We start from the raw sequence: 24584 nt of genomic DNA, 5'->3' as shown, positions 1-24584 counted from the left end.
AAAAAAAAAAAAAAAAAAAAAAAAAAAAAAAAAAAAAAAAAAAAAAAAAAAAAAAAAAAAAAAAAAAAAAAAAAAAAAAAAAAAAAAAAAAAAAAAAAAAAAAAAAAAAAAAAAAAAAAAAAAAAAAAAAAAAAAAAAAAAAAAAAAAAAAAAAAAAAAAAAAAAAAAAAAAAAAAAAAAAAAAAAAAAAAAAAAAAAAAAAAAAAAAAAAAAAAAAAAAAAAAAAAAAAAAAAAAAAAAAAAAAAAAAAAAAAAAAAAAAAAAAAAAAAAAAAAAAAAAAAAAAAAAAAAAAAAAAAAAAAAAAAAAAAAAAAAAAAAAAAAAAAAAAAAAAAAAAAAAAAAAAAAAAAAAAAAAAAAAAAAAAAAAAAAAAAAAAAAAAAAAAAAAAAAAAAAAAAAAAAAAAAAAAAAAAAAAAAAAAAAAAAAAAAAAAAAAAAAAAAAAAAAAAAAAAAAAAAAAAAAAAAAAAAAAAAAAAAAAAAAAAAAAAAAAAAAAAAAAAAAAAAAAAAAAAAAAAAAAAAAAAAAAAAAAAAAAAAAAAAAAAAAAAAAAAAAAAAAAAAAAAAAAAAAAAAAAAAAAAAAAAAAAAAAAAAAAAAAAAAAAAAAAAAAAAAAAAAAAAAAAAAAAAAAAAAAAAAAAAAAAAAAAAAAAAAAAAAAAAAAAAAAAAAAAAAAAAAAAAAAAAAAAAAAAAAAAAAAAAAAAAAAAAAAAAAAAAAAAAATCTAAAATTTTCTTATGATAATTTTAACATTTAATATATCACCTAATAAATTAGAAACATCATATAAATATATAACCAAATGATTATTTCTACATTTCAATTTCTTATAGATAGATTTTTTTTTATCTTTTGACTAATTTATCTTACCATTTTAACTTAATTTATACAAATATTTTCAAATTGCAAACAATTTACTTACAATCATTTTATCAAATATCAAGTCATACTAATATACTAATATAACAACAATAATAACAATGACTCTTGATATTTTACCATTATTTGATAACACACCAATATCGAAACCATATATCACTAATGAACAACAACAATATCAACAACCAAGACAACTACATTCACCAATTTCATCACCATCAACTCCAATTACACCACAATATAAAAAACAAAAAGTACATAATCATCACCAAAACAATCATCATAATAATAATAACACAACTAATTATATGTTAGATGGATTTATGTTTAATAATCAATATAAATTTGTTAAAAAAATTGGTGCAGGTACTTATGGATTAATTTATCTTGTAGAAAATATTTTTACAAAAGAAAGATTTGCAGCCAAAATGTTATTAAAACAACCACCATTAAAATTAAATGAATATTCAAATACACATGCATCATCATCATCACATTCATCATCATCAAATTCATCACATTCTTCATCATTAACTAAATCATTAATACAACAACAATTTTATAATTATTTTGCAAATCAAATAATACCAAATCCAACAAAATTAAATTTACAAGAATTAAAATCTCAAACAATTCAAGATTGTCCATATTTAAGTGAAATTTCATTACATTTAAAAGTTCATAATCATCCAAATATTATAACAATACATGATGTTTATCAATTAAATTCAAATTTTGCCATAGTAATAATGATGGATTATTTTGAACAAGGTGATTTATTTGGTAATATAATTGATAAACAAATTTTTCAAAATCATCAAAATAAACAAATTTTAATGAAAAATGCAATGTTACAATTAATTGATGGAGTTGAATATTGTAATCAAAAATCAGTTTATCATTGTGATTTAAAACCTGAAAATATAATGGTTAGATATAATCCAAATTATAAAAGAACTAACAACAACAGTAATATAATAGATTATAATGAATTACATTTAGTATTGATAGATTTTGGGTTAGCAATGGAATCAAAATCAATATGTTGTAATTCATGTCGTGGATCATCATTTTATATGGCACCAGAAAGAACAACAAATTATAATACAAATAAAATTATTAGATCAATGATTGATATGTCACAATATCCATCAATTAAATATAATCAACAATCAAATCAACAAACAAATGAATCAAATTGTAAATATTTACCAACATTAGCTGGTGATATATGGTCATTAGGTATATTATTTATAAATATTACATGTTCAAGAAATCCATGGCCAATTGCTTCATTTAATGAATCATCACATAATAATTCAAATGATGTATTTACAAATTATATTTTACAAAATGATAAAAAAATATTGGCTTCAATTTTACCAATAAGTTCACAATTTAATCAATTATTAAATAAAATTTTTAAATTAAATCCAAATGATAGAATTGATTTAATTAATTTATATAATGAAATTTTAAAATGTGATTTTTTCAAAGATGATTACTTTGGATATAAACCACAACATCAACAACAACAACAACAACAACAAACCCATTATCATCATGACGCAATCAAATCTCATATTAAAATTCATCAACCACAATATAATCATAACGTTCATCAATCAAATAATCAATTATTTACACCACCAGAATCAACAGCATTTAATTCATATGCAAGTGAATTTGAAGAAGAAATGGATGAAGATGAAGAAGAAGAAGACGATGATGAATATTATACAGATGAAGAAGATTTTGAAGAAGATGATGAAGATATAAAATTAGAACAACAACAACAACACCAGCAACCACATAAAGATGATTATGATGAATTTTATTTTAATACAAAAACATATAATACATTTCCTACAAACACTTAATACAATTAATTTACATTCACATTATTAGCATATCAAAATTGAGACTACATTTATTTCAAACATAACATTTATTTTGCATCAACTTTTTTTTTTGGCTTTTTTTTTTTAATACTTTTTTTAAAGTATTTTTTGGTATATAGTCTTTTAATTAATAGAGTAATCAATAAAACATTAAACTTGTATATCAATTTACAATATAAATCTGTAGCGTTTGAACAATATAGAAAACTTGATGTTAAAAGTTTGACTGTTGTTACTATGAAAAATCCCACGGCTTAGATTAAGAGGCTATAAAAAGAATTTAAACATTTGCATAGAGCTCAAACCTGAAACATAATAACACAAAATATTATACGTTTTGTGTATTCCGAGTTTTTCCAAATTATTTTTTAATTTTTTTTAATTATTATTTTTAATTTCTTTAAATAAAAAAAAAGCAACGAAAAAATAATAATTTGTTTATTTATTTTTAAACGAAAGAATATTTTATTATTATTTTTAACTTGATAATGAGAATAGTCTTTCTATTTCTGTTATTTGTTGAATATTACAAAGGTATTTTATAATAACTAATACCGGTTGAACGAATATTATTAGAAATCGATTAGATCATTTAATTGTTTTTACTTTGAATTAGTATTTGAAATTTTTACTGCTCTTCTCCTCCTTTTTTATATTATTAAGCTTCTTTAAATCTCTCACTTAAAGGAGGGGAGTTACAGTTAAAAGCTTGATATATTTACTTGAAAAAAGAAACGAAGTAAGGAGTCAATTCTATAAGTTGCCTTATTAATTGTATAGATGATTTGAAACCCTGAATTGATTATACTGAGTTTTAAGGGCGGCCTATCACTAATCTTTGACGATCTTTTATGAAAAGTGTGGTAGTATTGATTGATATACTAATATTATTTCTATAGATAGAATAGAAAAGATCGTTAGTTTGGTTAGGTACATTTTACATAATTAACTTAAATCCTAAACTTGCATAAATTAATAAAAATAAAATAAAATAAATTAATAAATTAATTGCATAATAATAAATTTATTATTAACCTTTGATAGATTTTTATATCCTATATATAAATAATATTAAATATGTAGATCATTTCTAATGTTATTTCTATATTTTCTATTTCCATATTCTTCACAATTTTAACAAAATATCAGTATCAATCTAAGTACAGAAGGTACAAAATAACATTTTTGTGAACCTAGGAAATTAAACACTGGGTATATGGTGACACAATATTAAAAAAATATGATTTAAAATTTAACGTTTAACGTTAACAACGGTCATGAAACAAAAATTCTTGAATTGGTGTAGACAAATTGTTGATTAATAAAAGTTGTATACATAAATTGTAGTTATCCCTGATCGACAAAATTAGATAAAAATATTTGACGATTTGACGATTTAAAATATTAATTTGATCTATCATTTCAAAATGCAATTCAAATTATGAGATTATTTCAATTATCGTTACCAAAATATTTAAAATAAAAAAAAAAAAAATTACCAGTTTTGTGTTATACTTGCTTTCTACTGATATAGTAATTAAAAATGGATAATTTTTAATCCGTTATTAAATTTCAGATTGATAAATTTATTTTAAAAATGAGCCTCGGAATAATAATGAAACCCTTTTTTAAATTTTAATCTTGATCGATGATGATGAAAGGGTTTTTAATTCAATTATTGTTTTTACTTAGTTGAAAAGATCTGTTTGTTTGTTTGTTATTTTACAAATTTTCTGACATTAAATAATATTTAGATCTTTCATGTATAGACCTGTTCCATACTTTAATTTATTATTTAACTTTAAAATTTTTTGTATAGAATTAAAACGTTTAATTATTAATAACGTTTTTAAATTCAGTAATCTTTAATTTGCAACCTAATACAAAAAAATTAACGTAAATTATTATTTTATTATTTTAACACATTATGCATACGTTTCAATTTTTAGACTAAAATATTAGATCTAAATACAAGAGGGGAGTGTATTCATTGAATTTAAACATGATGATTATTAGCACTCATTCACACTTCTCAGTACTTCAATAATTACTCACTCTAGTAGAGAATTTTAGAAATGTATACTCTATTGGTGAATACTGTTACTAACAAATATGATTCAAAATTTAGTTGTTAGTTATCGAAAATTCAAGATACATCCATTTGATCCTGTTTTTTGCATTATACCTCCTCTTTCTATAATTCTATTTCAACTAAATCAATAATGACCGATGAATAATAGCAGTTAATTATTGACTTTTATTTTATTGAATCATTGTTTTGATAACTGGTAAGCAGAGTTAACAACTAAAAGTGATCAAAAAACTAAGTAATTTGAAAAATAAAATTAAAAATATATGTTGATGTTACGATTATACCTTTAAAAACTTCATACTTGTAATGATTGTTAGCGAAGTATTGGCAGACAAAACTCCATGCGTTGACCAGCTACGGAAACTTCATAAATATATTTAAGTTGATAGCTCAATCGTGAACTTTAAAGAGTTCAGTTTTTTACAGTAATTGTTGTAAATTTTAAATACATTGATACAATTAATACGTATATTCAACAAATGAAAGAAATTCCAATAAATCCTATTTTAAAGTGGAAAAGTCTTTCACAAGTAACACATTATCATAGATCATTAATTGTGGTTTGAGATTAATTTGTTCGTTTGAACCCAAAATGCAACCAATAATGAAAAATCACAATCCCAAACAAACTGGATTTATCTGACATAGAAACATAAACGACTCAATTTATACATAACAACATACGGCTTTTATTAACCTAGATTTCTCTAAAGCATTCGACCCAGTACATCACACATACATGAACAAAATGAAAAAAATTAAAAATTGAGAGTAACATAATACCAATATTACTTCTAATACTCAACCAAGAGTATAAAAGTATAATTGACAATTAATGTTACTTTATGAATACAATTCAAATACAACTGATATTTTCTATTATATCAAAGATTCAAAACGTATCCAAATAATCTATCATGTGTTGGAAAATCAACAACCTCCACTCATAAGAGTCATTGATCAGTCTAGACTTTTTCCAGGCTTTCGATCCAATGACCACAAATAAATCATATTATTTTCAGCCTTATCACCTACATGACAAAAAGCAAACTTGGAAAAAAAATTGATAGTTCACAACATAATACCAATACTCTTTCTCATACTCAATCACTAGTATGAAAGAATAATTGCTAATTAATGTTACTATCTGAATACAAATCCAATACAATTGATACCTCCAATCATATCAAAGATTCAATACGTATTCAAAAACCCATCATACAATTTTCAAAACATCATACTTTTCAAAGTGAAAAGCATTCTGCTCTTTTTGTAGTAGAGTATTTGTAAAAAAAAAAGTAAATTATATTATTTATAATAATTATCTCTTTTCAATACAATTTTACACTACCTATTTCATTTATATTAATAGTAATTTATATTAATAATAATTAATTTTAATTAATATGTATACTATCATATTATTCTAGAATGGGTTTAATCCAAAATATGAGATTCACATTGCAAATGAAATTAGCGACTAGACCACTTTTTCGTTTGCATGTTGATATTTTTGGTCCAGTTGTGTGGTATTCACAAAAAATTTATAGTACAATTGCACACATATCATCAATAACAGCCCGAGACCTAGCCTTTTGTTAGTCCATGTAAAGATGAAAATGAAGTAAATTGTATATTGTCACTTATTTCGAAATTTCAGAATTAAAAACCAAGACAATATCATTTCAATTTCAAAATTTTAGAAATCTTCATTCTTATTTATATTTAATTAGTCAAGATCATTATCTCTATTTTCCCTTTTCTTATTAATTTCCTAATCTTATATTTTCTGATCCACACTTGTTATTTCTTCCTAGATTTTCTTCTTTATTCTTAGATTCATATTTCGATATATTATTATAATTACTTTTCTTATGTCCAAATTTTTACTTTATGACACACATTATGACATGTAACTTCATATATAAATAAATTAATAATATATAAAATTAAAGTCCGAAATTAATGTTCTTTTTTTTATGTCTCATCTCCTATAAAATTAGATGACATGTAAGTTTATGAAACTATTAGATATTTTATGAATAATGACAATAATAATTATAAAGATTAAGCTGACGAATTCGAAATCTATGAAATTATATATTTTTTATAAAGAGATTGATTTTTAATACTTTTTTATACTTATTTATACTCAATTATATATAATGATATTTAAACTATTTATTAATTGATATTTACAATAAATCAATTTAAAAATTGTATAGAAATCGGTAGCGTTTTTTGTAGAAGAGGAAGAAGAAAAAAAAATTGCTGTCTAATTTTATTAAATTAATAGAATGTTAAAATTTATATTAATATTGAATTTTAAGAATTGCAACCAGTTTTTATATATTTATTTGAGATCAATATTGAATAAATTCATTCACTTTAACAAGTTAATTTTATGAATATTGAACATTTGTTATAGTATTATTAGAATAATTACTACAGCCTGAAAATATAGATATATTTAATTTGGAAACCCCATAATTAATATTTTTTGGTCTTCATTATCATCAACTGATATTTACATGTTAATCATTATATAAAAGTATTTAAATTGCAATTACTTATCCTAGAACTACAACGAAAATTCGCTATTACGGCATTAATAAAAACTTACAATTTCAATTATGGAGCTAAATGAATCTCAACAATCTTTAACAACTCCATCATCTCAAAAACCAATAATATTCTCACCACCAAATTTAAATGATAATGATAATCCAAGCACTAATAACAATTCTTCAAAATTTCAATTTAGTCAGCAATTCGGAGATTTACCAAATGATTTTAATCCTAATAGACAACAAAGTGTTGGATATAATTTACAACATGAATTTGAAACTTTAACTGCTGAATTAGATTTAGATTTAAATAACAACAATATTAATAATAATAGTCAAATGAGACCTTCTCAAAGTGCCCCTCCAAATCAAGAATTTTTACAACAACAACAACAATCATCAGAACAACAATCAACTGATTTACTGAGACCATCAACAAATTCAAATTTAATTGCTCCATCTGCATCAAAATTGAATTCAACAAATCCATCATCAAATTTATTAAATTTAAATCCAAATTCATCAACTTATAATAAATCAAAAGAAATTAATTCATTATCTCCAACACCAAATATTGCAGGAACAAATCCTCAAATAAGTTCATTATTAGACAATAAAGGGTTCAAAGGAGCTACTGGTAGCTTTCTAAACCCACAACCACCATCAGCTTCAATACCTGATAGACCACAATCAGCAAATGATTTTACAAATATTTTTAGTAGAGCAGGTCATGCATTTACAAGTTTTAATACACCTAGTGTTCAACAACCAACACAACAACAGCAACAACAAATTCCACAACAACAGCAACAACAACAGCAAATACCGACGACTTCACAACAACCAAATAATTTTTATTCTGATTTATTAATTTTTAGTAATTGGATTGAAAATTTAAATCCTCAAGATACAATATCAATGATTGATTATTTATGTGCAAGTTTACCGATTGATATATTATTAACATTTCAAGCAAAATTAGATAATCATTTACAAACAAATAAACAAACAACAATTCCACAATATATAATGTCACCTTACAATAATAATTTTGGTCAAGATTTTTTAGATTTAGAAAATTTAAATTTAAATGATCAAAAGAATAAATTTAAACAACAAATTAATAAATCACAATATCAACAACATCAACAACATCAACAACAAAATAATAATTATTTAAATGTTGATAAAGGAATTGCGCGTCCAAAATCTGCTGATCCATTTTTACATAATCAAAAATCTGGAAATCACAATAATAATCATCATCATCATAATCATCATAACCACCATCATCAAAATCAAAATCATTCAATAGATAGATCAAAATCCCCAACATCTCATTTATATGAAAAGACCAATTTCTTACAATTAGCTGCAGCTAATCCAAATAATTCATCACAATATTATTATAATCAATATGGTAATGCTGGTTCCGGTACTAATATTGGTAATAATAATAATAATAATAATAATGGTCAACTAAACAATCAAACCAATCAAAACTCACAATTTTATTCCCCTCAAAGTTTAAATAGTGGAACAAGTCCAGGAAATCATCAGGATGAAAACCTTGACATGTCAAATACTGCTTTAAAATTAGGTGCATTAACTACAATAAATTCAAGAGTTGCATTAGATAGTAATAGAAAACATCCACATTCTTCAACCAATACAAACTGGTCAAATCAACAACAACAGCATCAACAACAACAACAACAACATAATCATCATAATCATCAACCACAAATATCTCCTCAAGGTTCAAATAACTATAACAATTTTCATCATTTAAATGCAATGAATTACGAAGATTCTTTAAATAGAATATCAAATTCATCATCTGTACCAACAACAAGTTCTCACCAAATAAACAATAATAATCGAAATAATTTTAATTCATCAATGGGATTGAAAAATAGAATATCATCCCCAATATCAACTCATATGCAACAACAAAACATATCAACAAGTTCATTAAACAGTCAAACAGGTACAGTTTCATCATCATCAATGCCTAATGAAGTATCAAGTATAGATTTATTAAATAATATTCCTGCTTGGTTAAAATTATTAAGATTACATAAATATACTGATTTTTTAAAAGATATATATTGGAAAGAATTAATTGAATTAGATAATGATGCATTAGAAGAGAAAGGAGTTGCTGCTTTAGGAGCAAGAAGAAAATTATTAAAAGCTTTTGAAATGGTTAAAGAAGTTCATGGTGATACATTAAAGTAATATAAATATTAAAATGAAAGTAATGAAAATATAGAAATGAAAATGTATATATATATATATATATAAACTATAAAATATAAAGAAATTGATAGACAGTGAAATATTCAAGTTGTAGTTCTTATCATTGTTATAATTACTAATTATTACTATTATTTATTATTTATTAAAACTAACTCTTTATTAACTTAAAACTATTAAATTCCATAACTTTATTATTATTAAAATTTCATCAAATTTCAATATAACATTTACATAATTATACAACAAGAATTAGTCTTTTTAGCTTGTTTGTAAAACATTCTAGAAGAACTACTTAAAGCTTCAGATTTATCAACTAATGCATCTAATTTCTCACCTCTTTGTAAAACTCCTTCAATAGTTTTATGTAATACAACTTTAGTATCATCTAATTCTTGTTGAACTTTCATTATTGAATCAGCTTGACTTGGATCTTGATATTTTTTTAAATAAATATCTAATTGTGATTGATAATTTAATTCTGGAGTAGTTTCTGTAATATTTTCCCATTGATTTGTTGGATGTAATGATAAATATTCTTCTAATATTTTATTTATTAAAGTATAAGCTGGTCTAACAGGATATTCTTTATCAGTTATTATAACACCAGATAATCCTTCAGATCTTGTATATGTATGACCAATATAATTTCCTTCTTCAACACTTTGTCTTTGTCCTTTAGGTGTTCTTTGAGCTACTGTTTCTGCAAAAAATGTCATGAATTGTGATACTCCATTTCTTTCAAAAAATGAAAATTGTGATAAATCTCTTGATGATGTTAATTCTATTGTTTTATCACCATTTGATTTTAATATACCTATATAATATACTTTCATTTTTGAAATATTAATTTATTTTTTGAAAAATTGTATAAAATTTGGAGGTTTGGTGTTATTGTGACCAGTTGGATGAAGTTGTATAAAGTTGATTAGATAGTAAAGAACAATGTTGATGAAATCAATATTAATTGATTGATTGTAAACGACGTAGCAATAAATTTTTATTTTTTTTTATTTTAATTAAATTATTTTTTTTTTTTTGGTTTCTACTTTAAATATTATTTCCTTTTTATTAAACAAATAAACAAAATTTATTACAACTATTCAAGATCAAAAATACAACCTGATTTTATATATCCAAATTCAAGGTCAACTGAATTTTTCATCAATTTATTCATTTAAACAATCTAATAAAATCATCATCAAACAATCTTATTGGATTTTTAACATTCACTTTCTTTAACTACATTTCATTATTATTATTATCATACGCGGCTAAACTTATAACATAAACATTATATTCTTCGTCTATCAAATACCCGTCAAATAAAAAATTTATTAATATATACATCAAAATTTAACTAAATGATACTATAACAAGAATGAAATCAAAAAAATCTAATCAAAGTATAACCAAATCAAAAAGGCTACCTCATAAAGAATCACAAGTAAATTTAAAAGATCAAAATAAAGATAGGAGTAATAGTAATACAACCATAAAATCAACACCTACTTTAAAAGTAGTACTACTAGGAGATCTGGGGGTTGGTAAAACTTGTTTAAGATCACAATTTATTCATCATGTTTTCACAAATGCATATAAAGCAACAATTGGTGGTGATTATCTAACAACTACAATAGATTTACAACCAGATACTTCAAAATCATCAACTTCTTCAAAATTACAATTTTCAGAAGATACAGAAGAGTTATCGGATACAGAAGAGAACGATACAACATTATCATCACCATCATCATCACTTGAACCACCACCACAACAACAACAAATAGAAAAATTAAATTTACAAGTTTGGGATACTGCAGGTCAGGAAAGATTTAATTCAATTTCAAAAGCATTTTATAGAGGTACTGATGTTTGTATATTATGTTATGATATAACTAATTATGAATCATTATTAAGTTTAAAAGAATGGTTTTTAAAATTTATTGAAAATTGTCATGTTTTAAAACCTGGTTTTTTAATTGTAGGGAATAAATGTGATAAAATTAATAAAAGAGTTATTGATAAAGAAGAAGTTAAAGATATTTTAATAAATGATAATAATATGAATGGGAATTATAATCTTGAAGATTATATTATAGATTGGAATTTAGATGTTATTGAAGTTAGTGCAAAAAATATTAATTTAGTTAATGAATTATTTCAAAGAGTTGGAAAATTAGGTAAAATTATAATACTGGGTAATGATGAAGTTTTATCTAAAAAAAGTTTACAAAATTTTGATAAAATTGATTTACAAGAATTTAATAATAGAGAAATTGCTTCGAGTAAATGTGCATGTTGAACACCATTTTTATTGACAATATTGCAGTTTACAAAATAACTTTTTATTTATTTTTAAATTTTAATTTTTTATAAATATCTTATATAAGATCTAATTTTAATTTATAAGTATATACATTTTAAATAATACGGTAAAATAACCAATGATATTTCTAAAACTTATTGAATTATTTATTTTTCTGGGTTTTTTAATTTACCTTCATCTAATCCGGTTTCAATTTGTTCAACAGCAGGATCAGCAGTTTCTAAAACAATATGTTCAACAGTTTCAACATCATATTCTTTATCATCATCATCATATAATTCTTCTTTATAATGATCAGGATATTTTTTAAAACATGATCTCATATTTTCAAATTTTTTAATACAATCTATTCCCTTTGGTTCAGTTTCTGAAAATACAAAACATGAAAATGCTTCTTTAAATTCTTCTCCACATGGTCCATGAGCCATACCTCCTAAACATGGACAATCCCAATTGATTTCTCCAGTTTCTGGGTTATAAGCTGCTTCTTGTTTTGGTTCTTTTTCTTCATTATTATTATTATCAGCATCAGCTTGTGCAGTATCTGATGAAGTTTCTTTTGGAGTTGGGTTTGATGATTTTTTACCACCTTCTTTAATTGATGCTGATGCTTGATCACTTGGTTTTTCTTGTTTATTTCTTGGATCACTTGCTGCATGTCTTGTTGTATCATCATTTAAATCATTTGATGCTTGTTTTCTAATTTGAGAATCTGTTGCAATATCTTTTGAATCAGTACCTTTTGCATCTTTTGTAGTTTGTTTTTTAATATCTTCTTTTTGTTTTAATTCTTCTTCATCTTGTTCTTTTGCTAATCTTTTTTGTTCTTTATGAAATAATTCTTCTTGATCATCTGCCATTATATTACCTTCTTTAAATTCTTCTCTAATAGCTTCTGCTACTTTAACAGGTGATGATAAATTATAAATTTTTGAATTATTTAATGAATAATAACCAATTGCAACTGCAATTGGAACAATTGAACCAATTATTAATTTTGAATTATATTTTGATGATGTAGTTGATGCATTAGTTGAATATGATCTTGTAATTCTTGATGCTTGACGAGCAATTGATGATTTGGTGAATTGTCTATACATTTCTTCTTGATTTATTTATTTATATTTTATGAGTTGTAATTATGCAATTGGTAATTCTAATATTTCAATTGATTTGTATAAATGAATAGAAATTGAATGCAAAAAAGTCTAAAAAAAAAATTATAAAAATGAGTTAATGATAAGTTTCAAGTTTTAAAATCTTTAAATTTTTCTCGAATTAACAATTAATAATGTTAGTTTCAAAATTTAAAAATGATGAATTAAGATTGAAATATATTAATTGCTTTTTATATCAAAATTAGAATTCTCTTCGAATGTACTAATTGCTATTTATTAAAATCTTTGTATTATTGAAAAATTATTTAATTATAGAAAATTTAAATGATGTATTTTTGATTATGTAATAATTTACATAATTTTGTTTGTAGTGTTTATGTAATCTAAAATACTAATAAATTTTCTAGAATAATAAATGATAAATTGTAATTATATTATAAATTAATTGCATATTTCCATTAAGCTTAAAAGAGTTATGAATCTTTGAAAAATTAATGATCTGAGATAGTTTACATTGTTAGTAGAATATTTTAGTTCGTAACCAGTCGTATCATTAAATTAAAGTAAAAACCAAGCATATTAAAAAAAGCTAAACCTATTAACAAGTGAAAACTAAACCTTTTGAAAGAAGATCAACTTCTGGTTTTATATCGTATATCTTGACTCAAATTTGGTATATATTCAATTTCTTCAACTTCATTAGGTTTAGTTTGATATTCTGAAAAAGCAGCATATGCAATAGATCCAAACACAACTAAAACAGAAATAGCACCAGTTTTTCTCATTATTCTCAAAACTTGTTCTGATTCTTTTGAATTCTCAATATGTGCTTTCTTGATATATTCTTTTGATGATTCATATTTTGATTTTTCTTCTTGTGCTGCTGTTTGGTTTGTAGTAGCAGGTTCAGAGTATGATCTTGTTTGTAATGTTTGTTGTAATATTATATTTGATTTAATTGATTGTGTTGTTATTGGTTTTAATTCTTGTATCATCATTCTACGGAATGCTCTACTATGCTTCGATATACCTAAAATCGATCTCAACATGTTAAAACTAAGGTTGGTTGATATGATTAGTGTTTGGAATAAGATGATGTAATTGATGAAACGAGGGGTTGAATTTATTTAAATTTCTAAATTTTTCAATTCTCTCTTATCAAAAAAATCAGTAAAATCTAACAATAGAGTAATTATTTTTTTTTCAAATCACTTTTCTATAATTCGTTGAAATTTAAGAACAACTAAATTGGTTCGTTACATCGTAAAATTAATTGTATATAAAATTGAACATATTATCTATTTACCAAATTAAAACTGATTTATTAAGTCTTCCATCGCTATTGGGAAATAATTCAGACTTTCATAATCATTATTATTCAAAGTTATCCAAAGTACGTCATCTTCAATATAACCATATATTGTTGAATTATCATATTTAAACATATAAATTGGATAGCCTTTCAAAAAATGAAATCTTTCTTTTAATAAAGTCATGACTATACCATTTTCTGAACACCATTCAAGTAGTATATCTTTGAACGTAGTCATTAATTTATAACCAGGAATACCATTTGCATTAGTGATATTGTTATTCTTATTTTGTAGTAATTGATCTGATTTTGGTAAAATTGAACCTTGTAATTTTGGTAAATTTGAATATACTAAAGGATCGAAATTTGACTGTATAATTAATAATGCTTTATTGAGATACCAATTTATTAAATCAGAAATAATTTGATTGTCATATTGATTTAGTTTGTCATTAAAATAATTAAACCAATTTGTATAATACTCTATTGCTTTTTCTGGGTCCGGCTGGGAGCATTTTACTAACTCTTCGATCCATCTATTAAACAACAAATATTGCAAAGTATTAAAATTTGATTCAAGATTCGAACAGTTGGTAAATTCGAAACAACAATCATAGACAAACTTTTGGTCTTGGTCCAACAGTAACTTGTTTTCTTTCCATTTTGCAAAAGATCTTTCATATGATTTTATTATTGTTTGAGCATCAAAAGTATCATTGGCTTTAATTCTAGGAATCCAGGTCTGAAAAATATCAAGTAATTGGGTTTTTGCAAATTTTAAATGGTCTACGTTTTGAAGATTATGCCATAATGAGTTTATGTTTTCAAAGTCTAAATAATTTTTAATTTTTAAAGATAATGCTGAATGAAGTTTTTCATGAGTTGAATCATCAATTGTTGAAATAATAATTAAATAATCATCAACATATTTTGAAAGTGTTTCAATTGAAAATAATTCCCATTCTTTGATTTTTCTCATAATGTAGTTCACAAATAATGCTTTAAATAATTTTGACATAAATTTTTCTTTCATAATGGAGTTAAAATTATTTACCCATATTGATAAGATTGTAATTATTAATTTATCCAAATCTTCGTCTGCTTCTCTACTATAACCTGCACCCTCTAACAACTCTTTCAATTGTTGTGAATATCCATGAAATAAGTAATTGAAAAAAAAATTCTTCGATGATGATAAATTGGTAAAGAAAGTAGCATAATTGTTCAATTGTGTAGTAACTAATGTCTCCTGACTTTTAAAAGAAGCCAATGGCACATTTATGACTAGATCAAGATTCTGTTGCACAATAGTTAAAAGTGTGGAAACCTTATCATCATCAGATATAGACAATTTGGATAAATATTGAACAAAATCATCGATTTTTACACCATCCATGTTTAACTGTAATGTTTTTAATTGATTCTGCAACAAATTTAACTCACTCAATCTATTTTCAATGTTGTTGTTATTAAGTAAATCTAATTCCATTTTCAAAGTACTTTCTTTCTCATTGTATGCATAAAAATCATCCCATATGTCATCTAAATAGTCATAAACTCTAGTTGCATCTATTAATTCTTGATCTGTTGTTATATTCTTTAAATTGTTAGCCCATTTAATTACGTCATTTGGCAATTCAACACCTGTTCTTTCGAATTTATTGATCACAAAAAAAGCTTTGGTAGTTAGCTTCAAGGTTTTCTTCATTAATAAAGTTTGTTCGTGATCTTTAACAATAGTTTTATTGTCATCTTCATCTTCATCACTTAATACACTCTTATTCCTCGATGAGGCACCTAATCCAAATTTTCCTTTATTTTGAACAGCATCAATTGGTTCAACTATACCTGATTGATCATTTCCTAACCCTTTACCTTCTTGATACCCCATTTTCATCATTAATTTTGCACCAATTCCATATTTGTGATATTGGGATGAAACTTTTAATGTGGGTTCTTCTGCTAATTTTCTAGATGCTTCATTCACTCCAAAGTTTTTTACTATATCAGGTACTTGAGGATCATTCTGACTTGCTGGTGAATTTTGCCGTATAGAATGTGGTATTTCTTTTGCTGGTGAAATTGATCTATGACTTAAATATGGATTCGTTCGAAAGAATGGATCATTAGGTTCTTCTCCTATTTTAGAACTCTCGTATTCGGATTCTAGTTCATTGTAATTTATCATCATATCGGCTTCTCTTTGATGCAGCTGTTGCTCTTCCTTTGTTTCATCTTTTTCCTTGTATTCCTTTTCTTCATTTTCATCAAATTCCAAATCTGAATAATCATCGTAATATAATGCCTTCATCATCAGGCCACCTGGTTTGTTGTAAATTTCATTTTCATCATTAGACCCCGTAGTACCAGATTTGGTAAATAGTATATTACCAAATTTGTTAGTTGTCATATCATGCTAAATTAGTTGTTCTGAAAGAAAGTTGGTTGTAAAATAAAAGTGATACTTTTTGTGTCAAATTACTAAAACTAAAAGTTGCAAAACATTTACAAATTAATATTACATTATGTTCATTCTATAAAAGAAATAATAAACTTACAAGTATTAATTCACTTCTGTAATTTTATTTTTTTAATTAAATCTAACAACTGCTTTTCTTCACCTTCATTGAATTCTTCAACACCATTTGAATTTTGTTGAACATGTTCTAAACCTTGAGTTACAACTTGTACAACTAATGGAATCTCTTGTTCACCGGGCAACTTAAATTCTTTGGGTATAAATTCTCCATATTTTGTCAACCATGACTTTCTATGATTTGATTCTTCTAATTGTAGTCTGTACAAATCTTCATTTAAAAAATCATTAATTTTTTTCAAATACTTTTTAGGGTATAAATATTGTTCATGATATAACTCTGATAAGTATTTTGATTTGTATATGTCTAAAAATTGAGTATAATGAAATAGCACTTGTTTGATTGTTTCCGCGTATATTTCACATGGTGATAAGTCGACTAATTCTGCATCTGAAATTGAACATTTTTGTAAGAAGTTAAAACATTCATCAAGTAACATTAAAAACTCTGGTATTGACTTGGTCTTGAATTCTCTATACTTGTTAAGCTCCTCTTTCATAATATTTACGCTATTTTTGATATAATCGTTATTTTGCTCAAATAATTTGTTAGACTTTGATTCATTTGTGACAATAATATCATATATAGTACTTAATTCTTTGAAAACTTCGGGTAATTCTGATGCGTCATTTTCAAGAACCTCTAGATTCACGTTCAAGCTCTCAGTTTTGGAATATGTTAATTTCACAGCTTTATTACATTGATCATAGTGGTTTGTTAACATCTCTAACATTGACACTAACTCATTTTCCAAAGAGTGATTCTCTCTTAAAACTGTACCAATAATTTGTTTTGACTCTAGTATATTTCCATGAGCTGTTCTAAGCTCCACTTGGACTGGCCCCAATTGATCAAATTCTTTGGTAACTATTTGATGTTGCTTATTAAAATGACTTAATTTTTCAAGTATATTACTCTGCAATTGACTTTCCAATAGCTTTTTAATCTTGTGGTAGTTTGATCGATAAATTTCAATGTTGATTTTAATTAATTCTGTTGATTCTGTGGCAATGAAGTCTAAAAGGTTCTTCTCTGGTGATTTTTCTTCGATTAAGATAATTGACGGCACATCTGTATTTTTTAATTGTGTCATTACCTTTTCCAACATTTCTAAGTTCGGGTCAAGTAATTTCTTAAAGTCATCACTAACTTGCTCAACTTTATTCTTTAAGATTGTCTTGACATGATCCACTAGTTGATTAATAACATCATATTGATTTTGATAGGAGTCATAGATTAATTCAGCTATGTGCAATTCGTCGGGTAGTTGAGTGGTTAATTTTTGAAATGTGGAATCCAACAGTGATTGAGCACTACTACATAATTTTTGAGCTTTCTCTAACGTGTGTTGAGCTTCTGTCAACCATTGAGTTACTTGATCTGCATTTATATCTCTTGGACTGTCAATAACCATATGAGATTATTGATATTAAATATGAAATTTTCTAGTGACCTAATCCATATATTCTGGGTTCTTTCAATTTCAATTGAGTCAATTTTATTGTTTCTTGTGGTTTGATAGTTCTATCTAGATAACTAATTTGGTTACAAAAATTGATATTCGAAACTTAGAAAAAATATCAACAGAATAATAATTTTTCACAACCAAAGCATACATCAATATTACACAACACAAATAAATGTCTGGAGTACAAGCATTAAGGGCTCTACGTAAAGCATCATCAAAGGGGGAACCATTCAAATTATACAATTCAGAGGAAGAAGAAATAGATTCAATAAAAGATGCCTCACAAGTATCATTCGGAAATATTGAAACAAAATATGACTTAGACCTAGAAACAAATTTCTATAGTGATGAACAACCACAAGATTTAAGATCAGTAGTATTTTGTTGGCTATATGAAAAAAACACTGATCAAGAATACAAAGCAAAAGCTGCAGAACTTGGCTTTACTCCATTTTCAATTTTGTGTAGATTCGATTTACTTACTTGGTTAAAAGGTTCAATAGATTCTTGTCAATTTGTTAAAGAAGATAAAGATTCTCAAAGTAATGATAAATCAAAAGATCATAAATCAGAACCAGAATTTAAAAAACATAAATTGGATGATCCACAAATAGATAGAATAAATGAATTTGAAAGAGAGTCAGTTGATCACAATGCAGCTTTAAGAGGTTCCAAAAATATAGATTTTAGTTATTTAATATCTGATGCTAAAAAATTTATGCATGAATTAAAACGAGCTAAAACAAATCCTCAAAGTAGTGAAAAATCAAGTTCAGCTAAGAAACAACCTATAATCATCGTATCACCAGCAACAACTTCATTACTTGCATTATCAAATATAAAACAATTTTTAGAAAATGGAACATTTACTGAACCAGTACCCACAAATAGACCACAATCAGGAGTAGTAATACTTAATCATCCATCAGAGAAATTGATACCTCAAGGTCAAAAAATTATGGTTGTTGACAATACAGATCTTTTCACGAATCCAGACTATTGGAATAGAGTAATAGCAATTTTTACAACTGGTCAAGTTTGGCAATTCAGCAAGTATAAATATAGTAGAGGAGAAATATTATTTCAGAAGTATCAAGGGTTTTATTTAGGATATCAAGGAGAATCAACTCCTCATCAAATAAAAGAATGGAATGTACGTGAATTAAAAGTAAATAAAGGTGATCAAAGATTTAAAGATAAAGTGCTTGTAAAAGATCTTTGGATTGAGTTAGAAAAAATACTTATAAATAAAGGATATGGTAAATAAATTAATAGATGTATTAGTATATATACAAGAATTTTTTTTCTCTTAGTCTATTTATAAGATTTTTCTAATTCTATAAATTGTTCATAAATTTCGTCAGCTGTTTTATTGATAATTTTTCTATCATCTCTTGATCTAATCGCGTAGGTCCCGTTTGCAATGTCTTTGTCACCAATTAAAATAATATATGAATAGCCATGTTGAATTGCATCTTTGGTTCTGTGACCAACTGTAGAAGGTCTTTTGTCAACATCAACATGAAAATTAAAACCAGTCAATGGGGAGATTGAACTTTCAGTATTAACAATATCACCAGACAATTTCTTTTGCAATTCTTCAGCTTTTGCTATGTGTGTTTCATTTACAGGTATAATTATGGCTTGTCTTGGGTTAATCCAAAATGGCCATTTACCTTGATAATGATCTAATAAAATGGCAAAGAACCTTTCCAAAGATCCAAAAACAGCTCTATGAATTAAAATTGGTTGATTGTCCCTTGAACCATCTTCAGCAACATATTTCAACTCAAATCTTTTTGGCAATTGAAAATCTAATTGAATTGTACCAACTTGATGTTTCTTTTGAAAAGCATCAGTTAAAAGAACGTCAATTTTTGGGCCATAGAAAGCACCATCGCCTTCTCTGATGGACCAATTCCCTTCACCTGTGGATTCATTCAATACATTTTTCAATTGATCTTCAGCATCATTCCAGGTTTCTAAATCTCCAATGAATTTTTCTTCCGGTCTAGTAGATAAATAATATTCAATTTTATTAATTCCAAAAACATTGTAAGTATCTTTGATTAAATTTATAGTATTTTTAATTTCTTGATCAATTTGACCTAAGTCACAAAAGATATGACCATCATCTTGATGAAATCTACGAACTCTTGTTAAACCAGATAATGCACCACTTGCTTCATTTCTATGTAATGAACTAAAATCTGAAAATCTTACTGGTAATTCATTATAGCTTCTATCAAACTTTGCAAATATCATACAATGACTTGGACAATTCATTGGTTTCAAACCATACTCATGTTCTTCAATATTATCTTGTTGATCTTCTTTTGATAAATCGTTACCAATAACTTTAAACATGTCATCTTTGTAATTATCCCAATGCCCTGATTTTTGCCACAATTTAGTTTTGAAAATTAATGGAGTCACTACTTCTTGAAAACCATATTTAATTTGCTGATTTTTCATAAATTGAATTAATTTGTTTAGTATTCTTGTACCATGAGGTAAGAAAAAAATTGAACCTGGTGAAGTTGGATCAGTTGTGTATAATAATTGTTTCGTTGAGATTGCATGGTTAGTGTTGTTAGATGATTCTAGTTCTTTTAATTTAATTGAATATAGTCTATATGTACATCTTCGTAGTCCTATATTTTTCAAAATCATTTGTTGGTTGTAAAATGATTTAAGAGATATTTCAATTTTTCAAATACATTTTTTAACTTAGTGTAATATTACTATACAATCATAAAGCCATCATACAAAATTCCCTATCACTTTCAAGCTGTAATTTCTACTTTTATTGGAGAGCCTTCTGCTTTACCATTAGATTTTTCTTTCATTGAATCCGGTTTTTTTATAGTAATCTTTAATGGATTGTTTGATTCTTTTGGTTCATAACGCGTATACTTCATCTTGAATCCAGTAAATGATTTGAATTCTCTTTGCTTTTTAACCCATCTTTTGCATGGTTTACCAGATTTATCCAAAGTATATAATGCACTATTTATACTATTCATTGTTAAACCCGATGTAGAACTTTCTTTCAAACCAACATTAATTTTATATTGACTTATACCTCCACTACTTGAACCTCCCGTAGTTGAAGTTGTTGCATTTGGTGCTGGGGTTACTGAACCTCCATCTGGAGCTGGTGATGATTTCTGCAGTGTTGTTGATGATTGTAGTCCTGCAGCTATTCTTCTTTCTTCTTGTGCTATTTTTTTCAATCTTGTTTTCGATACAAATGGTTCAAATTTAGGTAGAGTACCTAAAAATTTTGTAGGTAATCTTAATTTTATCCATAGTCTTTTAGCAGCGACCATGATCTATATAATATTTGTGATGGATTAGTCTTGGTGGTGTTGTAAAGTTTGATGATAAGTTGATACAAACAAAAAAAAGATTAATTAAATTTTTGATCACAAATACAACCACATTTATCCTTATCTAAATGAAATAATGTCAAATGCTGAACCAGTGCCTATAAGAGATAGATTACCATCTAGGTTAGACTCATTCGAGAATAACTTGAAATTAGATATAAGAGCACATCAAAGAACTTATGAAGGTGCTTATACTAGAACAGCAATTGGTTGTTTTTCATTTTCAATCCTAATCATAAAATTATTTTCAAAAGAATTTTTACCCATAGGTACTATATATACAATTTATGGATGTTTGCTTTATTTTATTGGAGTTTATAAATCATCATGTGTTGATGTTTATTATAATCCAGAGAAAGATATGGAAATGTATAAGACTGGAGGAGATTACGTCTTAATTTTATCAATCATTAGTTTGTGTTGTTATATTGCATTATTAATTTTAATTCTAAAGATGTGATTAACTTATTACGCCAATGTTCCTAAACCAACAAGTATCAATTGCAAGAATAATTGTAAAGACCAGAATCCAATTCTTTTCATTCTAACTAATCTAGCTTCTTCATCTGCTACATAATCAACAAAATTATCATAAACTTCTTCAGATATATCATCCATTAATAAAGAATCATAAACAGTCCATGAACCTTCAAAATCTTGAATATTTTTGACAATTCTATTATGAATTTCAATAACTGTATTTTTGGAATTAATATAAGCCACAATTGGTCTAATTAATGCATAGTTGATGTATGATAATTCAGGTGCTTTAAATGGAACTATAGCTCTGACATTGTTTAATCTTATAGTCAAATCTAATACAAAATATTTCGTTATATCTGTATAATCATCTTTTGTTAATCTTGTATGCATATCTGGGTGTTTTGATTGCACTTCTGGATTTTTGTACCTGGTGGCTTCCTTTGTGATTGACTCAGCAATCATATTAACAATTTCTTTAACACCAATTTCATCATCATGTTCTTGTGGTACCATTACTTCACCAATCATATCAACTTTACCACTTGTGATCCAACCAAATGGTCCTTCTAAACCGGTATTTAAATGATCAATATTTAATGCATCAACTCTTAAACATGTGATTCTTTTCCATTTGTTATGCTTTTTTAATGTATCCTCTCCGTCTAATGAAAAATCGCTTAATCTTTGCTTTTTATGTACAGTAAATAATGAATTATCATATGAACCACTCATAACATTTGCATTCAAAAAATCATAAAACAACCAGTGTTTTCTTAATTTTGATAATTCACAATTATATATGGCAACATCAAAAGGTCTAAATCCTTTTGGTTGCTTCAATTCAAATAACACATCTTCCATTTTGAAGTCTTCAATTTCAAAATCTCCAGGTTGATAAACATTTTTATAATTCGTTGCATCATCATCTGGATTCCAAATAACGTGTGTTCTATCGACCTCACCTCTCAATCCTTTAATTTCTAATGTTTCAATCATACCAGTACCATTGACCCATTTATTAAAAGATAAAGATATATTGACTTCTTCTATTATTAAATCAAATTGTGTATAGTTTCCATCATCTTCAAAAACATCTTCTATTATTTCTCCATTTGGTGTTTTAATCATTAGTGATTCTTCATACGCTTCTTGTTGTGATCCTTTTATAAATTTTTCAATCTTTTTAGGTCTTCTACTAACAAAACATTTCCTAAAACTGATTTTACCATCTGACCAGCCAGGTACAATCGCACTCTCGAAAGTAACGGTCATATTTGAATTTTTTGTAATAAACTCTCCTAATTTTCTTGCAACAAATTCTTGTGCAAAAACTGTATTTGCTGTAAATATAATTAATGAAAAAAAAGTTGTTGTTGCAACAAATATTAAGAATACATTACCAACAACTAACCATGAAAAAAATGCTGAATAATCATCTGTATTATAAGGTCGATTGGATTTTTTTAAAAGCCATTTTACTCGAATTTTTAATCTAGATATCACATTATTTGCCTTTGCTAATAGTTGCTCTTTTGTCACTTTCGGGATCTCTTTGACAACTTCTTTAGCTTTAGGAATTATATTAATCTCTTTTGGATCCTTCTGATTATCATTATTTTTAAGTTGTTGTAGTATTATTGATTTTTGATGAAATGATCTAGTAAAGTATGGGGTAAATTTTGGTTGTAAAAAAGGTTGCTGATGTTGCAATTGGCTAGATTTAAGCTGATTTTGCCTAAGTATTCGGTTGATACATCGTAGGTAGCTTTTGCCCTGGAATAGTCTATTCATCAAGTTAAACTTGATTCAATGATATATTTGACTTGACTTATTAAATAATAGTATTGATCTGTACCTTTTAGTGGAAATCTTGAATCGAGAAGAGAGAAATTTACAATGTAATTTTGTGTAAAACTTGTCAAATTTTTAAAGAGAAGTATTATTAATATTATTATAATTTAGCATTTATCAACTGAAAATATTAGTGAATATCAATGACTTAGAAGTTAAAAGGTAACCACTTGTGTAAAAATTGGAGAAGTGATTATCAATGTTTGTCATTACAATTTACAACAAAATGTAGCAAATAATGTAAAATCTCGTCTTTTAAAGATCTGCCAGAATCAAGGGTCTAGACAACCACTACATTCATTACTCATCTCAAAACTTTATTGACGATGAATTTGTT

General features: G+C 25.3%; 13 protein-coding genes across 13 annotated transcripts; 5 read left to right on the top strand and 8 right to left on the bottom strand. All coding sequences in view use genetic code 12, as the record gives it.

Annotated features, from left to right (window-relative positions):
- Positions 1-979: 979 nt before the first annotated feature.
- SHA3 (putative serine/threonine protein kinase) lies at positions 980-2758 on the top strand (the record flags this gene model as incomplete). Its single annotated transcript, XM_051763526.1, has 1 exon — positions 980-2758. The coding sequence occupies one exon, from the start codon at positions 980-982 to the stop codon at positions 2756-2758; it is 1779 nt and encodes a 592-aa protein (XP_051620358.1).
- A 4746-nt stretch (positions 2759-7504) lies between these two features.
- Positions 7505-9679, top strand: KGF54_002987 (uncharacterized protein; the record flags this gene model as incomplete). The annotated part of the gene is made up of 1 exon (XM_051763525.1): positions 7505-9679. The coding sequence occupies one exon, from the start codon at positions 7505-7507 to the stop codon at positions 9677-9679; it is 2175 nt and encodes a 724-aa protein (XP_051620357.1).
- A 248-nt stretch (positions 9680-9927) lies between these two features.
- YKT6 (palmitoyltransferase) lies at positions 9928-10533 on the bottom strand (the record flags this gene model as incomplete). Its single annotated transcript, XM_051763524.1, has 1 exon — positions 9928-10533. One exon carries the CDS (start codon positions 10531-10533, stop codon positions 9928-9930), a length of 606 nt encoding a protein of 201 aa, XP_051620356.1.
- Positions 10534-11078: 545 nt separating this feature from the next.
- YPT7 (Ypt7p) lies at positions 11079-12002 on the top strand (the record flags this gene model as incomplete). Its single annotated transcript, XM_051763523.1, has 1 exon — positions 11079-12002. One exon carries the CDS (start codon positions 11079-11081, stop codon positions 12000-12002), a length of 924 nt encoding a protein of 307 aa, XP_051620355.1.
- Positions 12003-12172: 170 nt separating this feature from the next.
- MIA40 (Mia40p) lies at positions 12173-13126 on the bottom strand (the record flags this gene model as incomplete). The annotated part of the gene is made up of 1 exon (XM_051763522.1): positions 12173-13126. One exon carries the CDS (start codon positions 13124-13126, stop codon positions 12173-12175), a length of 954 nt encoding a protein of 317 aa, XP_051620354.1.
- Positions 13127-13776: 650 nt separating this feature from the next.
- On the bottom strand, positions 13777-14193 carry KGF54_002983 (uncharacterized protein; the record flags this gene model as incomplete). The annotated part of the gene is made up of 1 exon (XM_051763521.1): positions 13777-14193. The coding sequence occupies one exon, from the start codon at positions 14191-14193 to the stop codon at positions 13777-13779; it is 417 nt and encodes a 138-aa protein (XP_051620353.1).
- A 261-nt stretch (positions 14194-14454) lies between these two features.
- KGF54_002982 (mRNA splicing protein) lies at positions 14455-16866 on the bottom strand (the record flags this gene model as incomplete). The annotated part of the gene is made up of 1 exon (XM_051763520.1): positions 14455-16866. One exon carries the CDS (start codon positions 16864-16866, stop codon positions 14455-14457), a length of 2412 nt encoding a protein of 803 aa, XP_051620352.1.
- A 158-nt stretch (positions 16867-17024) lies between these two features.
- Positions 17025-18467, bottom strand: KGF54_002981 (protein kinase regulatory subunit; the record flags this gene model as incomplete). The annotated part of the gene is made up of 1 exon (XM_051763519.1): positions 17025-18467. The coding sequence occupies one exon, from the start codon at positions 18465-18467 to the stop codon at positions 17025-17027; it is 1443 nt and encodes a 480-aa protein (XP_051620351.1).
- Positions 18468-18693: 226 nt separating this feature from the next.
- On the top strand, positions 18694-19788 carry CDC73 (Cdc73p; the record flags this gene model as incomplete). The annotated part of the gene is made up of 1 exon (XM_051763518.1): positions 18694-19788. One exon carries the CDS (start codon positions 18694-18696, stop codon positions 19786-19788), a length of 1095 nt encoding a protein of 364 aa, XP_051620350.1.
- Positions 19789-19835: 47 nt separating this feature from the next.
- MST1 (threonine--tRNA ligase) lies at positions 19836-21194 on the bottom strand (the record flags this gene model as incomplete). The annotated part of the gene is made up of 1 exon (XM_051763516.1): positions 19836-21194. One exon carries the CDS (start codon positions 21192-21194, stop codon positions 19836-19838), a length of 1359 nt encoding a protein of 452 aa, XP_051620349.1.
- A 113-nt stretch (positions 21195-21307) lies between these two features.
- Positions 21308-21853, bottom strand: KGF54_002978 (uncharacterized protein; the record flags this gene model as incomplete). Its single annotated transcript, XM_051763515.1, has 1 exon — positions 21308-21853. The coding sequence occupies one exon, from the start codon at positions 21851-21853 to the stop codon at positions 21308-21310; it is 546 nt and encodes a 181-aa protein (XP_051620348.1).
- A 136-nt stretch (positions 21854-21989) lies between these two features.
- On the top strand, positions 21990-22373 carry KGF54_002977 (uncharacterized protein; the record flags this gene model as incomplete). Its single annotated transcript, XM_051763514.1, has 1 exon — positions 21990-22373. The coding sequence occupies one exon, from the start codon at positions 21990-21992 to the stop codon at positions 22371-22373; it is 384 nt and encodes a 127-aa protein (XP_051620347.1).
- Positions 22374-22381: 8 nt separating this feature from the next.
- Positions 22382-24187, bottom strand: KGF54_002976 (uncharacterized protein; the record flags this gene model as incomplete). The annotated part of the gene is made up of 1 exon (XM_051763513.1): positions 22382-24187. One exon carries the CDS (start codon positions 24185-24187, stop codon positions 22382-22384), a length of 1806 nt encoding a protein of 601 aa, XP_051620346.1.
- Between the last annotated feature and the right edge of the window lie 397 nt (positions 24188-24584).

This window comes from Candida jiufengensis, assembly GCF_024610255.1.
Source record: "Candida jiufengensis strain CBS 10846 chromosome Unknown scaffold3, whole genome shotgun sequence".
In the NCBI taxonomy this organism is placed as follows: domain Eukaryota; kingdom Fungi; phylum Ascomycota; class Pichiomycetes; order Serinales; family Debaryomycetaceae; genus Lodderomyces; species Lodderomyces jiufengensis.
The sequence above is the reverse complement of the archived record's forward strand: the minus strand, read 5'-3'. Positions and strand labels throughout refer to the sequence as shown.